Source organism: Ochotona curzoniae, unplaced genomic scaffold (genome assembly GCF_017591425.1).
Source record: "Ochotona curzoniae isolate NIBS_2020 unplaced genomic scaffold, NIBS_Ocur_1.0 contig_291, whole genome shotgun sequence".
In the NCBI taxonomy this organism is placed as follows: domain Eukaryota; kingdom Metazoa; phylum Chordata; class Mammalia; order Lagomorpha; family Ochotonidae; genus Ochotona; species Ochotona curzoniae.
The window spans coordinates 7,037,345-7,053,945 of record NW_024465649.1 but is presented as its reverse complement, the minus strand read 5'-3'; the positions used below and the strand labels follow the sequence as shown (position 1 = coordinate 7,053,945).

Here is a 16,601-nt window from a genome sequence, read left to right as displayed (position 1 = left end):
TTTAAAAAACAATGCCAGGTAGTGATATCTGCATTGAGCATGACCAAAGCTAGTTATAAGGATAGAAAGTAATGATAGTTACTATTTGGAAAGGGAACAGGGAATGAAAAAATCTGGTGAAAGGTAGCTGGGGAAAACCTATTTAAGGAAAATAATCAGAGAAAAGGCCAAGATGAAGCATGGGTGAAGTATGGACACCTGGGACCTTCAAGCAGTGGCTGAGAGGAGAGCCTGGCTAAGACACAGTGGAAAGCAAAGAGAAGTGGGTTAGGTGCAGAGCCAAGAGGCCTCATCGGCATGCCACATGACTGCAGCTAACTGGTTTCTCCCCCACCTCCCTCCCATTCGCTCCCCTCCTCTTACTTCTTTTCTATCCTCCCCTCTTTTCCTCCTCTCACTCCTCCTTCCCAACCCTGTCTGCTTTTCACTTTCTTTACTTTGTAAAGTGAGTTGTCTCACATTTTGGGTTTTCTTGGTATGTGACTTGCTCTCTTTCTGCTTCTCTGCAACCAAGGGGTCCTGACAGAAACCTGTGTCACACTTTTTGGACTTTCTAGGGATGAGGATCATGAATAAAATAACCCTTTTTTCCTTATGTCTTACTCAGCTTCAGATGTCTTGTCATACATCATTAGAGAGACTAACATATCATACAACGTGTTGAAGTTACACCAGCACCAGGTGAAGGAAACCAGAAGGTCAGAGAGCAAGCAAACTCTTGCTTCTGACATTCGAATGGCTAGATGAAATCGTGTCCAGAATCCTTTGCTAATGCCATGTTTTTCATCTAAATAAATCAACATCTCTTTATTGTGTAAGTCAATGAGTTATTTTGTCTGTCCCTTTGACATGACAGGTTCCAACTAATGGTTATTATGGATAGTACTTTCCTAAAAAAAAAAAAAAAATGGAGGCCAACTCTACCATTAGCTGTGTTTTCTTGAGGAACCAGTTTTGAGAAAGAGTTTGGTGAAGTGGATAAGTGAACTTCTGAGGTACTTTTGGCTCCCTTTATATTCTCCCCCAACGGCAGCCATGCTGCAGATCTGTTCCCTGCTTTTATTATCTTTCTGTCTCTTGTTCATAGGTACTTCATTGAAGGATTGAAATTTGGAGCCACAGTTGATTATTGTAGAATGCTGCTTTAGTTCTCAAACTATAAGCATATTTGGAGTACTGGTGATTTATTATGGCAGTCCTGTGAAAGGGAAATTAGACTAGCCATGCAATGTTTTCACTCTTTCAGCCTTCTGAATCTTGTATGACCAATGCAAGTGACTTCCCTCTTTTTTAAATACCTAGACCCACTCCCACCAGCTCAACGTGTGTGTATGTGTGTGTATGTGTGCCATGTACTTTTATCCAAAAGATCCCAGTAAATGCTCGAGTGGGTTTAGTATATGGAGAAACTACAAAAGCAGATCAGTATCAATGCATATTTTTCACTTCTCATAATCTCAAAATATCTTACACAATTCATGTTTATAAATTTACTTAATAAGATGTCTTGAAAATTCAGTCATGTTATTTTACAGTCATGGTAAAGTTTCACTAGCTGGTTCCTGTGGGATACTCTCATTATTTTTATCTTCTAAAAATATTTACAAAAAATGCTGCATTTAACATCCACATACAACTTGGGTCTTTTTGGTGGAATATCAAGAAGAATAACTACCTAGCTGCAAGGTTTCCAAACTTAAAAGGCTGTACAATGGAAATTCTATTGAACTGCTCTACTGAATAATACCAACTCCTTCTGCTGGTGTGCTGTGTTTGTCTTCATGGACTGCTACCAAGAGAATGCCTTATGACACAATTAAACATATAATCACATTTTTATGATCAGCTGGACTAAAGGAATCGCTGTTGAGGTGATTCTTACTCTCATTTTTCCTTCACTGGTGATTCATTTACATTTTGGAAAGGAATGGAATGAAACCTAATAATCATTCAAGCTAAGTATCATAGTTAACAGGACCTGTGGGACATAGAATGTCTTAAGGAGTAATAAACTAATACAACTCACCTGTAGGCAAATAGGATGACAAATCAGAAGAGGCTCTGCTCAGCAACTCAAGAAATTTCTGCCATCTGTGCAAATAAAAGAATCAATATTGGTGATCCATCTCACCGTCCTGGAAGAAGATGCAGTAAAGCTTAAGGTTTATGTGCGTAGTAATGCCAAAGGAGCCTTGTGTCATTTAGGGATGAATGTAGGAAAGAAGGTATTTTAGATGTCTGTCATAGGAAGGTCTTTGATAAAGGCAATCAGGTGCCCACGGTATTATTGTAAGACTAGTTGGATGGAGGTCAGATTCTGCTGCTGAGCTCAGGGTTAGGTCTCCAAAGATACAACTCAGAAACCCGGGGGCCCTATGAAATATCTGATCGATGTCTCAGTGTCAGCTCATCATGATGTTAGTGACCAAGCAATGCCAGAGCATTCTGGCCAGAGGAAAAAAAATTCAACATCATCCCACTTCAGCTGCACTTCTTCCCTTCAAACCTCATACAAATGTGTCTCACTGGTGGAACTTGTTCATTGCTAGAATGTTTGTGTCAATGGGGTTTCACTAATGTTCTACTTGGCCTTCACAAGCAAGGGGAAGATGGCAGCACAGAAAACATAGAAAGTCAAGGCTGTCAAGTGCAAGTACAACATGTTTAGTGACCTGCTCAAGCAGAAAACATATAGAACAACATGTCTGTAAGAGACATTCAGCTAGCCATTTAAGACCTAAACTATTTTAACAAGCTTTAATAGTGAACATTGCCTGTATTTCCTTTAACATCCATCTCAGGTTTATTTGTAAAAACTTGCTTATTTTCTCCAGAATAATAGATATCCAGTTTGCTTTTTGATATAATGTGATTGAAAAAACAATGTCCCACACCATGCCATAGCCAATATGGGACTAATTTAATTCAATTATTTTCTCTCTCTCCCTTGTTTTCTCCCTGTCGTCTCATCTACTCTCTATCTCTACCTCTATCTGACCTTAATGTGTGATTCAAGTCCTTCATGAAGTATCATTTTCAACCAATTTATGAATAATTTCACATCCTGTTAACTATTTTTTTTACTAATGCTAGAAAAAAAATAGATCTTTTCTACACTTGGTCTTAGCCAAAGGCTGAGAGATGATAGATCATTTTCAAAGGCTCATTGTGATTTAGTCTACAAGGCTATGATTTCCTTTCAGTGTCTGAAGCATTTATTTACTAATGTAGGTCTTCTATTTTGGAATTTTCTCTTAATTAAGCCCCAATGAGGAAGTGTTAACATTTCATACAGTCCAAGATATGAGTTCCAGTGATTTCTGTTGGCTCTGCTTGCTGCTCACTTTGACCTGCAGTACGGGATCACATTACAACATCCATTATACCTGATGCTGCTTAGCCATTCTCCAGACACTCCTTGGTAGGATGCAGGGGAGTTCTTCAAACCACACTTGTTGGATATAAGACTATCCCAAATTTAGGATAGTGTGCCTAAATTTGCATACTCCTCAGCACATATGACCACCATCAACTTCCCTCTCTCTGCAGTAACCACCACAAATTTATTTTTAGGAACTGTACCTCTTTGGATGCAAACACCATAGCTAGACCTCCTCCTTCCTATCTCACCTCAGTTTTCTTTGTTTCTCTTATAAGTTGGTTCTCTGAGTAGGTACAGCTAAGTATGTGGTTAGTACACCTGTATGCATACTTGGACAGAAGGAGATGGAGGGTTGAGAAGGGAAGGATTCAGTTGCTCAGAAAGCTACATTTGCATGAATTGCTACTTGTTTAACAGATAAGACCTTCAAATCAAAAGGACAAAGCATCTCCTGCCTTCAAAATTTCTCAGAGTGACCTGGTGTACATCCTTGCCTTGCCTTGCAAGTACTAGGATCCCATATGGGCCTTGGTTTGTGTTCCAGCTACTCTACTTCCCATCCAGATCCCTGCTTGTGACCTGGAAAGCAGTAGAGGGTGGCCCAAGGCCTTGGGACCCTGCACCGTGTGGGAAACCTGGAAGAGGCTCCTGGTTCTTGGCTTAAAATAAACTCATCTCTGGCCACCGCTAACAATCTGGGGAGTGAACCAGTGGATGGAACATCTTCTATCTCTCTTTCTGTCTTTAAGCCTACCTTCCCAATAGAAAGAAATAAATCCTTTTTTAAAGACTTATGCAATGTAATAACCTATGTTTAAAAGAAAATTCCCACAGAGAAGCAGGAAAAACTGAGAGCAGGGAACTCACTGATTTTTCTGACATCTCACTTATTCCTTCTAGATGTTGATATTAAAGTTCTTATCATTTGCTGCGCATGTGTTTTTGTCTATATTCATAGTGATTTTATTCAGGAACTGTTAAGCAAATGTATTGTTATAATGTTTATAAATACCCCAATATATTAAACACTCAAAATATGGGAAATTTTATTGAAATATTTTTATAATGATGATGGAATTAGTTACAGGGGGCAGGTTCCTCTATGAGAGAACAGTGCTGAAAATTCACTTCTGGTCAGACTACCAGAGTCACAAATTAGATCCCATAATTTGAAGAGTTAATCATTAGGGCAATGACCTTATTATGCTGTAATTCTATACTATAGATGAAGCTGCAAAATATGTTTGAAGAGGGAGGCACATGGAAAGGATATGCCCAAAGAAACATTTACCTTGAGGAACCATTCTAGGGAGCCAAACCATTTTATGGCCTGAATGTTTATGTGTCCCTGAAATACATGCATTAAAGCCCTCATTTACGAGGTAATACAAGATGGGACCTCTAGGAAGTGGTTAGGTCATGGTCATGGAGGCAGAGACTACATGAATGAGCTTAATTTCTTACAAAAGAGGCCCAGGAGAGATCCCAAGGCATTTTCCCTTTCCTCCCACTGGGAGGACACAGTGAAAAGAAAAACATTTTGAGTGAGTATGCATTGATTTTGCCTTCTCAAATATGAATAAACATTTAAAATATTTATTTAAAAATAGCTTTAAAATATTTATTTAAAATATATTTATTTACTTTTTTGAAAGGCAGTTTAATAAAGATGGAGGGAGATATCTTCTAGCTACTTCCACCTACGTTATTTTATTTTCCATCTTCAAATGAAACAGCCACTATGGCCAGAGTTGGGCCAGACTAAATCTTGGGTCTCACATATGGATGGCATAGGTCCAAGCACTTGGACCATTATCAGTTAGTGTTCCAGGCACATAAGCTGGGAGTCGGTCTTAGTTAGAGCAGCCAGATCTTGAACCAGAGTTCCAATAAGGAATATGAGCATTACAAGCAGTAGCTTAGCTGGTTGTGTCACAAAAGAGGTCCCCCAGGCCAGAAATTAGATGGGCGTGTTATTTAACATTTTCTTTATCTAGTCATTAGTCGATGCGTATTTGGGCTGTTTTTGTATCTTAACTGTTATAAACGTGGGAGTAGCAGAGAATTAGTCAGATGAATATAAAGTAGATTGAAGGTATATTATCACACAATTTACAAGAAAAGAGAAAGGAATAATGAAGGGCTGGAAATATCATTGTGTTCTTAAAATTATGTCTTTGAAATACATGAATTCTATCTTCTTTATGTTTATAAAAAAGAAAAGAGAAGAAGAAGAATCAGTCATCACCCCATTTTCACAGCCAGTGAATTCCAGCGTCAAGGTTTTCATCTAGGATATGTGATTCCAGAGTGCATGCTGCTCTTCCTGTAGGTAGGACTGAAGAGGTGGTGGAATGGCTGAACAGGTAAGAAACTCTAAGCTCCAGGCTTCTTGAGATCGTGCCTGTTCTTCAAGCTTTTATTAAAAATCATTTCATTCTAGATCTATATCCTATACTTCTTTTGGAGGCTTAAAGGAAAGAGCAAGTGATAGCAAGCTACTGAAATCCAAAATCAGATTCAGCACCAAATGCAGCTGGGAACTCAGCTCTGGTATTCATGCAGTTCTTACAGAGTCCCTGTGCCTAGTCAAAGTACTTCCATCTCCTGATGATCTTTTTAGAACTTAGGTGTGTTATACTGTATGATTTAGAAACAAAATTCTGAATCTAGAGAGCTTGCATTCAATTTACTAATACATTGAATGCACTGGGGAATTCATTTATCAACTACATTTTGCTTTTAACCACTCTAGGACTCTGTGCTTGGGTTTGCTATTTGAGAAATAATGTCACCTGCTTCATGGGGTAGTTGCAAGAATGAAAATTTAATATTTTTAAAACATTTAAAACATTACCCGGACCATGGCCAGCACCATAAAAATGTTTAAAATGATAATGTTAATAACATTACTAGTAATAGTAGCATCCGGAAGTGAATAACCAGGTTCAATTTCTATGTAGTAGTCAATGTGCAGATTCCTGCCACTTGCTTAGTAGCTTGTTGCCTGAAATCACTGTTTTTAGTCCCTTTTAAAACATTGCTGAGACTGTCCAAGGCTGCTGAAATATTCGCCACACCTCAAAGTGCGTGGCACAAGATTTGCCCATCCATTTCCTAACAACAAGGAAAGCTTAGAACCAGACAGGAAATGGTCAGCGTGGATTCACATATGCCTTACTAGGTAGGACACAAAGATTAGTTACTCCTCACTAAGGCATTGAAGATTTCTCTGCACACCCCTCCTAAAACTGTTCTGCACCTCAACTGTTGACATATGCCTTGTTAGAGTTATAAGCCAGTTTGGACTATGCTAAAATCCACCAAGTTCAGTAAAAATTATGCTCCAACACTACAAACTGCTGAATACAAAAATGAAAATGGACATGAGACAGCTGAATCATACCCTATAGCCATTTTAAGGTGTATAGAAGCTGGTTGTACATAAACTAAAATTGAAATGTCAATGAAGTAGTCACAGGATGTGGTTAAGAACTTGCATTTTCTAACATATTGTTTACTCAACACCATGTCAATTAACTCAATTATGTTTTAAGTTGCTGTTGATGTTATGTTGGGGCTTTTAATTGATCGGGATGATATTCTGCCAACTCTACCTTCAGACCAGAGATGGTCTCCCCAAGAAACTGTTGAATTTATCTGGACAATAAGATGCTGGAATATATGCATGGTACATGCTTGCAATGAAAGAATCATGACTGGATTTGAACTGTAAATCTGCAACAAGGTGGAGGAATCCACCATGAGAGGGCATGGGGAAGAGTTGAGGGAATCCCAGAACCTATGAAACTGTGTCACAAAATGAAAAAAAAAAAAAAAAGAAAATACTTCCAATAGGGAACCTTTTACCTCTAGGTCCCCACCCAGCAAGAATCAGTCAGGGAATATTTAAAATCGTAAGACCCTTCCTCAGATCTTTGGTGTCTCTCCTCTTCTTTCAAGAGGCACCCCAACTCCTGGCTAACCCCCATCTCTTCTCTCCCCACTCACCTGGTCACTTCACAAATAAAACGTCTCTGTCTGCAACTGGCTCTTGGCTATTTATTTCAATATTAAACTGAGGAAAGACCCCACCAAGCTTTTCTGGTGACAATTGCTGAATCAAACACCTCATGTTTCCTTTATCTTCTAAAATCCTCTGGCTGATGCTGGGATTAGCAAAGCCAGTCCTTTTCAATCTAATTGTACTCTCAATAATGGGCCAGATGTGTATGATAAGGCTTTCTCATGGCTGTGTCAATTGCTCCACTCTATTCAGGATGCTTCCACAGCCTTCATTATTTATCCCTTTTCCCCAACCCAATTTGGCATGTGTGCATGTGTTTTAAACTGGCTTGAAGCATTTAATTTTGCCAATACAATTTTAGAGTATTAGTTTGCCTCCTGTTCTCTCTTTGCCCTCCTTAATTACCATTTATTACAAAGTCACCCAGAAACATTAAATGCAAATTCTGACTTACATGTTTCTGGCCAAGAACAGGGATAATAATTTCCATCCAACACAACCTGAACTCATTTTACATAAGAGTGATTCAGAGTAGATTTTAAATCGTAATCAAGTCTTTCTTGAAATCGCCTTAGTCTGGCAGTCATTCACTAATGTCTTTGCTAATTGGTAGCCAAACAGCAGAAATCAAAATCTCAATGTTAGAAGACAGTAATGTAACAACAATCACAAGAACAAATTTGTTACAGGGCTCACAAAATTGCTCCTCTTGTCAGTTCTTGCAACATGACAGTTTAAGAAGAGAACGCAACTCATTTTATTTGGTTAGATGGGGCTAATCCCACATCACCCTAATCCCTCCTGATGTTTTATTGATTCTAAAGGACATTTAATCAGGAAGCAGCTCAGCACTAGAATCCTGCTAATTAGCAAGCAGCCACATTCCAAATGGGTTCCCAATTGAACAGCAGATTAATGGACAATACGTACTAAAATAATGATTGTGCATTCAGCTCCTAAAATGTGTGTCTAAATTGCATCTTTAATCTCTTAAGGATATAGGTTTGCATACAAAGCCTTTAACTGAATGAATTTAACTCAACAGAAGAAGCTTTAGCCAATGAGTGTTTAAGGATGAAACAAGTTTATCTCTTGAAAACACAATTCTTTGCTTATCATGATTTTGGTGTTTTTGAATAATCAAAGGTCAAATACAGGTGAACAACAAATCCGTATGCTTCTCTGAGCTGCACAAAAATAATGGGGAATTGACGATTTTAACAGAATAATAAGTAGTCTACTTTCCTTTATTTTTCATTCTTTCTCTTGGGCTTACATTCTTGATTCCTGAGTTCTTGGCTCGCTGCCATACATTTCTTAAATATTTATTTTAGCTATTTGAAAAAGAGGATGACAAAAGGAGAGATTGCCCATCTTCTGGTTCACTCCCCCAAAGCTTCAACACTTGGGGCTAGGTCAGGCTCCTTCAGGGTATCCCATCTCCATCTGCATATCCCAAGTGGATGACAGTGGCCCCAATACTGGGTTCATCTTCTACTGCTTTTCCAGGCATATTAGCAGGCAACTGAACTGAAAATGGAGCAGCAGGGATTGATCCAGTGCTCGGTAATGGGTTGACAGAGTCATAGGTGATAACCTGCAGTAAGCAGCATAACATTAACTCCTGTTTCTCAATTTTTAAAAAAGACTTATTATTTGTTTTTATTACAAAGTCGTATATACAGAGAGGAGAGAGACAGAAAGGAAGATCTTTCATCCCATGATTCACTCCCCAAGTGAGCGCAACGGCCGGTACTGCACCAATCCAAAGCTGGGAACCAGGAACCTCTTCCAAATCTCCCACATGGGTGCAGGGTCCCAAAGCTTTGGGCCGTCCTTGACTGCTTTCCCAGGTCACAAGCAGGGAGCTGGATGGGAAGTGGAGCTGCTAGGATTAGAACTGGCACCCACATGGGATCCTGGCGCGTTCAAGGCAAGGACTTTAGCTGCTGGGCAATCGCGCAGGGCCCTTTTGCTTATCTTTTGCTGTTACAGCTTAACTACCCCTGTCACCTTAACCAATCTATGCCTATGAATTTGAAGAAGGGGAAATCCTCTATCAGAAGCTGGTCAATTGAAATTTATTGGGGAGGTTCAGCTTCCTTAACTCTTTATTAACTTATTCATTGATGTCCCTAATCCAGTTAAAATATCAAATCATTTACTGAATACCTACTATATGGCAGTTACTGCACTAGACACTTGAAATATACTTGAATAAAGCAAAGATAGTTTTATGCCATGGTTGATAAAGATAATAATGATAATTGATACAATAAGTCAGCAGCTCATTTAATTAATTAGAAGCTTGTTAGTGTTTAGAAAAAAACAAGCAGGGAGCAGTTTAAGCAGAGGAAAGGATGGGAAAGAAAAGTATAAGAGTAGTTATGTGGCTGGTATTATGGTGCCACTGTTATGGTATTAACAAATACCACTGTTAAACTATTATTGTAATGCCAGAATTCTGTTTAAGAGAAGGAGTTCAGGGCCCAGTGTGGTAGCCTAGTGGCTAAATTCCTCGCCTTGCATGCATCAGGATCCCATATAGGCATCGGTTCTAATCCTGGCAGCCCCCCTTCCAACCCAGCCCTTTGCTTGTAGCCTGGGAAAGCAGTTGAGAACAGGCCAAATCCTGGGTTCCCTGCACCCATGTGGTAGACCTGGAAGAGTCTCTAGGCTCCTGGCTTTGGATCAGGTCAGCTCTGGCCTTTGTGGATGCTTGGGCAGTGAATCAGTGGACAGAAGATCTTCATCTCTGTATATCTGACTTGCCAATAAAAATAAAATAAATCTTTAACGTGAGTTCAAGTCTCAGGTACTACACTTCAGATCCAACTCCGTGCTGAAGCATCTGGAAATGCCAGAGAGGACATCCAAGATGCTTGGACGTCTGCCGCCTGTATGGGAACCTTAATGGAGTTCTTGGCCCAGCTTTGACCGGATCCAACTGTTGACACTGTGGCCACTCAGGAGTGGCTTTTTGGTGGAAAAATCTTCTCTTTCCTTCTCTCATTCTCTTTGTCATTCTGCGTCACAAATAAGTAAAATAATGTATTTTGAAAAGAGAAAGTGTACATCTTACCTATAGGTAGAGAGCTGCAGGAAGGTCAGGACGTTAATGTGAGGAAATCTGGCTTGGCAAGCTTTTAGATAGAAAAAAATGCAGAGGATTGTTGTTAAGGTGGATGTTTGCTTGATGTATTTGAGGAAGATGAAGAGCATAATGCATCCAGAATAGCATAACAAGTGAGGTTTTGCATGGAGTCTGCAAAACAATGGCAAATTCCTTACAAAGACTTTTATTTCTCTGCCATGTAAGTGAGATAGTGACCTTTTGAGCACAGCAATGATATGAACTGCTTTAAGATTTAAATGTCTATTGAATGGAGGATACAGTGGGGATAATGAAAGAAGCTGAGTTCAGTCGATAGCTCAGACACTGATAGCTCAGAAACAATAGAGTGGTTAGGAAGTGACTGGATCCTGAATATATGCTGAAGATAGAGTAGGTTTATGAATAGATTAGTAAATTCAAGTTAAATTTCTGAACAAAGTCAAGCATTATTGATATGCTGCTTTTTAATAGTACTATGTTTCATAATTTTTTCTAGCTTTCTTCGTAATTTCCTCTTTGACTATAGGATATAAAGAAGCATGCTTAATTTGGATGTTTTCAAGATTTATTTTTGTTTTGGGCTTTTAATTTAGTTCTGAAGTGCCAGAGAACATACCTTGCATATTTTCACATGTTTTGAATATACTGGAATATGTTTTGTGGCCCAGCATATGGCTCACCTTTTAAATTTCTATGTGCACTGAAAAAGAATTTATATTCTGCTACTTGTGGAATGTTCCATAATGTGCACTTGGGTCAGGATGGTTGGCTGTGTTTACTTATCTTTTATTCTTAATTTTTCTTTTAATTACTGGTAGAGGGCTATTGCTTTATCCAGCTATAATTGTCAATTGCTATCTATTTCTCTTTTCAGGTCTGTGCTTTTCCTTCATGTCATTTGAAGCTGTTGTATCATGGGCATGAACACTTACCGGCTCTATGTTCTTTTGATGAAAATGGCTTTCTGACAATATTTCTTACCTCAGAATCAACTTTGTCCAATATGCCTGGAAGCCACTGCAGCTTTCTTCAGTTCCATAAATCTTTTTTCATTCTTTTGGCTTGTCTATATATTTATATTTGTTATTGGTTTTTGTTGTTGTACTTAATTGGATTGTCTTTAATGAAGTCATAAAGGTTTCCTTATAAGTAGCACATTGGAATAATTTTTATTTAATGTAATTATTTATATGATTGGTTTTAAACCCACCATTTTAAGGCTTGATTGCTATTGCCTGAACTCTTTTAATCACTTTCGTCTTGTTTTATATTTTCTTCATCATTTGAGTATACTACTGTTCTTACTTTATCTTCTTCATGAACATTTTATTACATTCTTTTTTAAAATAAAGATACACTGCATTTATAGACTTTTATTTCCCTCTCATAGCACTGTATACTATTGTCAAACATTGTACTTTTACCTATGTTATAAATCTCACAGCACATTTTCCTTATTTTGTCCTTAAACCATTTTTAAGTTTTATTTTTATATATTTGGAAATCAGAATTATAGATGCAGGGAGGGACAGAGAGGAGGGCAGTGGGCAGAAAAAGAGATTTACCATCTGCTGACACACTCCCCCTTTTGCTGCAACAGCTGGAACTGGGCTAAGGTGGAAGCCAGAAGCCTAGAACCCCACCTGCACTTCTCACACAGGACCATCTTCCACTGCTTTTCAGGTGCGTTAGCAGGGAGCTGGATCAGAAGTGAAGCAGCTGGAACTCCAACCAATGTCCATTTAGGATGCTAGCATCACAGATGGAAACTTATTCTGATGCACAATGCCCGCCCACACTTGAAACCGTTTAAAGAGTGTTAGTCCAAAAACATTAATCCTATCACTAATTTTGTACCTGATTGACCTCATTTAAACTTAATTACCTTCCAAAAACCACCATACCTTAATTATAATCAAATTGAGAATTAGGAGTTCACCAATGAATTTGTGAGTAACAGCCATTTAGTGTGAAATGGAAGTCAACTTACTTTATTTCATCTTGATAGCCAAGATCTTGATGAGCAAGCAATGTTTCCAGAAGACTCAAGGTCAGATATAAACCATGCTTCCCACAAATAGCCCTCACCTAAAAATAAGGAAGGATTTGAAGTTTCACCAGAATGAAATGAAGATATGAATTCTACTCTTATAATTAGAACCTGTAGGATTTTGGAAAAAATTAGTACCACTATTGAATTCAACTATTGAAATGCCACTCAGAACAAGGGTGTCCAACTGAAAGATTCTCATCAGCAAAGGTTTATTTAGTTAATACAGAGGTGTAGTTTGTACTTTACAGCTATCACGCTTTCAAATGCAAATTTTCCATTTTCATCAGTCATAGAATAAGTGGTCAAAGCCTTGGAATTATCTACACATCATTATATAGGTAAATAACAAATGATCTTATATCATCTACAGTCCCTAACAGAATTATATTGTTGAATTAGCTATCTATATTTTATATATGAGAAAACCAAGACTAAAGACGTCAGATATTCCTTAACTTGCACAGCTAATAAATTATGGAACTTATTGCACAAACAAGATGCTAAATGCATATTTCTTCAGCCAATTAGCATTGCATTCAGCTACTTCATATGTTGTGAGTTTAGCAGCAAGCCAGTTCAGCTTTGGGCTAGTTGGGTAGGTGATATTTATTTATTCATTTTAAAGATTTTTATATTTTTATTAGAAAGGCAGATATACAGAGAGGAGGAGAAACAGAGAGAAAGCTCTTCTGTCCAATGGTTCCCCCCTCAAGTGACCACGTGGCTGGAATTGAGCCAGTCTGAAGCCAGGAGCCAGGAGCTTCTTCCAGGTCTCCCATGCGAGTGCAGGATCCCAAAACTTTGGGCTGTTCTTGACTGTTTTCCCAGGTGACAGGCAGGAAGCTGGATGGGATGTGGGACTACCAGGATTACCAGCACCCATATGGGATCCTGGTGCATTCAAGGCAAGGACTTCAACCACTACACTGTCGCATCAGGCTCCAGTAGGTGATATTTAGAGGCAAATACTGTGCACCAAACCTTTAGGAAGGTAATGAATGTTGTGTGTGTTCAAAACAGTTGCTAAACATATGCAGACTTTTGTATTTAATAGATCTTATTTTGGACACCAAATCTGTTGTCTGTATGACTATAGAGTCACTACATCATTCTTTGCCTGATTATTTTGTCTAGTAAATGAGGTAAGTATATTGTGCTTCACAGATTCTGTGAAGATTACATGACAAATTAAGATCCCGGAATGGTGTCTGGCTCTTAATAGATATTCCATTAATGTTAGCTGAAATAAAGAGGAAGGACAGAGAAAAGGAAAAGGAGAGGAGGGAAGAAGGGTAATAGTTTATCAGAGGGGTCAGAAAGGAATATCTAGTGTTAAAATATTTTTACAGAAAGTTCAGTGTAGTGCCTGCATTAAGCAGACTCGTTATTCTGATGCTTTCTTACTTGGGGACCCTTTTAACTTTGAAGAAATTGTCCTTCTTAGTGTTAAGGACAGGGAAATTACAGGAAAAGAGGACCAAGAAAGACAATCTCCTTTTTTGTCATACATCAAAGTTTTTCTGTTTGGGTGAAGCAGTGAGCAAAGGAAGATTTATTGAAGTCAAAAATCTGCTGCCACAGCAGTTAGAAAATGGACTCTAAAACAGGAAGACCCGAAAATCTAGCTGAAGTGGAATCTTCTAAGCACATTTTTTTGAGGGGTAGGAAATGGAACAGCAGCTAACAATTAATCACAGGGGTGGGACAAAACTTATTAAAGGACAAGAATTGTAATCTTGTCTAGATTGTTCAAAATAAAAAGTCATCAGAAGATGTGATTGCAACTTATCTCTGTTCTCATGATGAGCTGCAAACTCAGAAGGGTGAACTCATACTATGTCCTTGCTAATCCCATGCTAAATCCAGAAACTTAGGAGCAGGATTGGTATTCTGTCTTTTTAAACTGCTTCTGGGCAGAAGCAAGCATCTCACACTCTTTCACAGATTCTTCCTTGCCTCGTTCTATCACACACCTGACCCCAACTACCTGTTAGCCCATCTAATTGTCACAATAGGGACAATGAATTTCTAGAACCACTTAAGAACTCATTGGAATATAAACTTTTAATATGCAAACCATGTAACCTGAGTTCAGACCAGAAAGTTAGGTGTCTAATAACTGGTTAGCCAAGACAGAATACCTTAGGAGTCACTAAAGTTATTCAAACTAGCCAGTTCTAAGCCTGTTTAATCTGCTTTCTTTATTGCTTCTCAATACACTTTTACAAAAGTTCTTATTTACCTTTCTCCAACATTCCTTATTCTTGTCCACTGTCTTTGGTGCTTTCTTGTGTGGTCCTGCTTGGTGTGTCAAAACCCCTTGTAGTAACTGTGACACTTTTTGTCATTTTAATGGTGATTATCTTATGATATGTAAATGTCATCCACTTGAATAACAATAAATCTGTGTTCAAAAATTGTAAAAGAATAATCTAAAGGAAGGAGCCTCTAGAAAAAATATTGATTTGATATCTGAAACAGTGAGTTTGCTAGAAGAATAAAGAATTGGGGAGAATGCTAGGGAAGAGAAAAAAAATTGCAAACAGCAGTAAGAGAATTCTGTAGTTTTTAGAAATAATATTCACTCCCCTATTGTTTCTTCATGCTTTTCCAGGACAGTTATTTGAGTTTTCTGCAAGACAACAGCTTTCTCATGGATGCAATTGCTTCACTTATTTTCTTATCATCATTTCCTAGCACAGTCTTAAGGAGTAAAGGATCAATAATTGCTGAATAAATGAACAGGTGGGTGAATAAAGAAGTGATTTGATGAATCAAGATCACTGAGGTTTGGAGTACTGGTGGATATGAACAAAAACACAGATAGAGAAGTAGAAATTGGTTACATTTTGCCGTTTTAGTCCACAAAGAACTGGATTATTGCCATAATAAAAGCATACTGACATATTTTAAAACATCAATATTGAGAGGGAGGGTGTTCTGCAAACAGTGAGTTTTGCTCTGGGATAAAGTGAACTGCAGATTAGAAATTGTACAACTGGGTTCCTAGAAGCAAACAGAATAATCGCTGCTAAAAGCTCACTGCTGTTGGTTACTGCTGATGGTTGTAGGGGAGCAAATGGAAACATCTGCTCCAACAGCCTACTATGTAAGTATTATTCAACATTTTTTATTAAGCATGTATATTTATAATGCTGACCGCTAGAAGAAAGGTGCTCACGTTTTCTATTTACTAGAGAAATGTTTTTAATAAAAAATAATAGATTCAATCTTGTTTTGAAAATGGTATTAAAATGGGGCACTTCTGGAGAATTGGGGCTGCCGGCTTTCAGCTCCAGGACCACACAGACCCTGCAGGGAGTGAAGCTGGTGCTACCCTCCCCGCTGGATCAGTTCTGTGTGATCCGCCAGAAATGAGCCCTCTCTGGGCCACTGTGTCAACTCTACTCTCTGCCTCTCCTGTTGATGTTGTTGTAGTTGTTGCTGTTGTGGCTGTTGTTCTAACTCATACCAGCTGTTGACCTTGTTTAATGGCTTCTCAACTATGGAAATATATAATGATGGCGTACTGGGGTCTATCATATACACATGTGGGCGTATAATGCAACATGCTGCCCTGCTTCCAGATGAAAGACGGATTCACAATGAAATTGCTGGAAATGTATAAACAATGGGATGCTAGGCTGTCTGACATTATCTGTACCAGCAATGTCAGAGTACACTTAAATAAGAGACTGATGGAATTATGATTCATTATGAAGGACTATACCAATGTGGTAAAATGGGAAAAATCTGTTGGCGGGTTTGAGTTCTTGGGGGAATCCCAGTCTATATGGAAAAAGAATAAATAAACAAATACTTTTAAAAAGGCTATTAAATATTTTTTAAAATGGTATTAAGATGAACATTTATTTCCTCATAATGTTCCTTGAAAGAGTGACGTACACTGTCATAGCCTGTTTTCCTAATACAGCTCCACATTTCATGTTATCACTCTCTTTTTTGCTAGATTAGTAGGAATATTAATGGTTCTACAATCATCAAATATTTTCCAACCATAACT

The 16,601-nt window shown here is 38.3% G+C and overlaps 1 protein-coding gene across 1 annotated transcript in view; it reads right to left on the bottom strand.

Moving 5' to 3' along the window:
* CUNH1orf87 (chromosome unknown C1orf87 homolog) overlaps positions 1 to 16,601 on the bottom strand; it is a 67,032-nt gene that overhangs the window by 12,306 nt on the left and 38,125 nt on the right. The window contains exons 7-8 of the mRNA XM_040978601.1: positions 12,515 to 12,612; positions 2,027 to 2,091 (exon numbers count right to left, since the gene is read on the bottom strand). Coding sequence (XP_040834535.1) covers positions 2,027 to 2,091; positions 12,515 to 12,612 — 163 coding nt within the window. The remainder of the gene's footprint in view (positions 1 to 2,026; positions 2,092 to 12,514; positions 12,613 to 16,601) is intronic.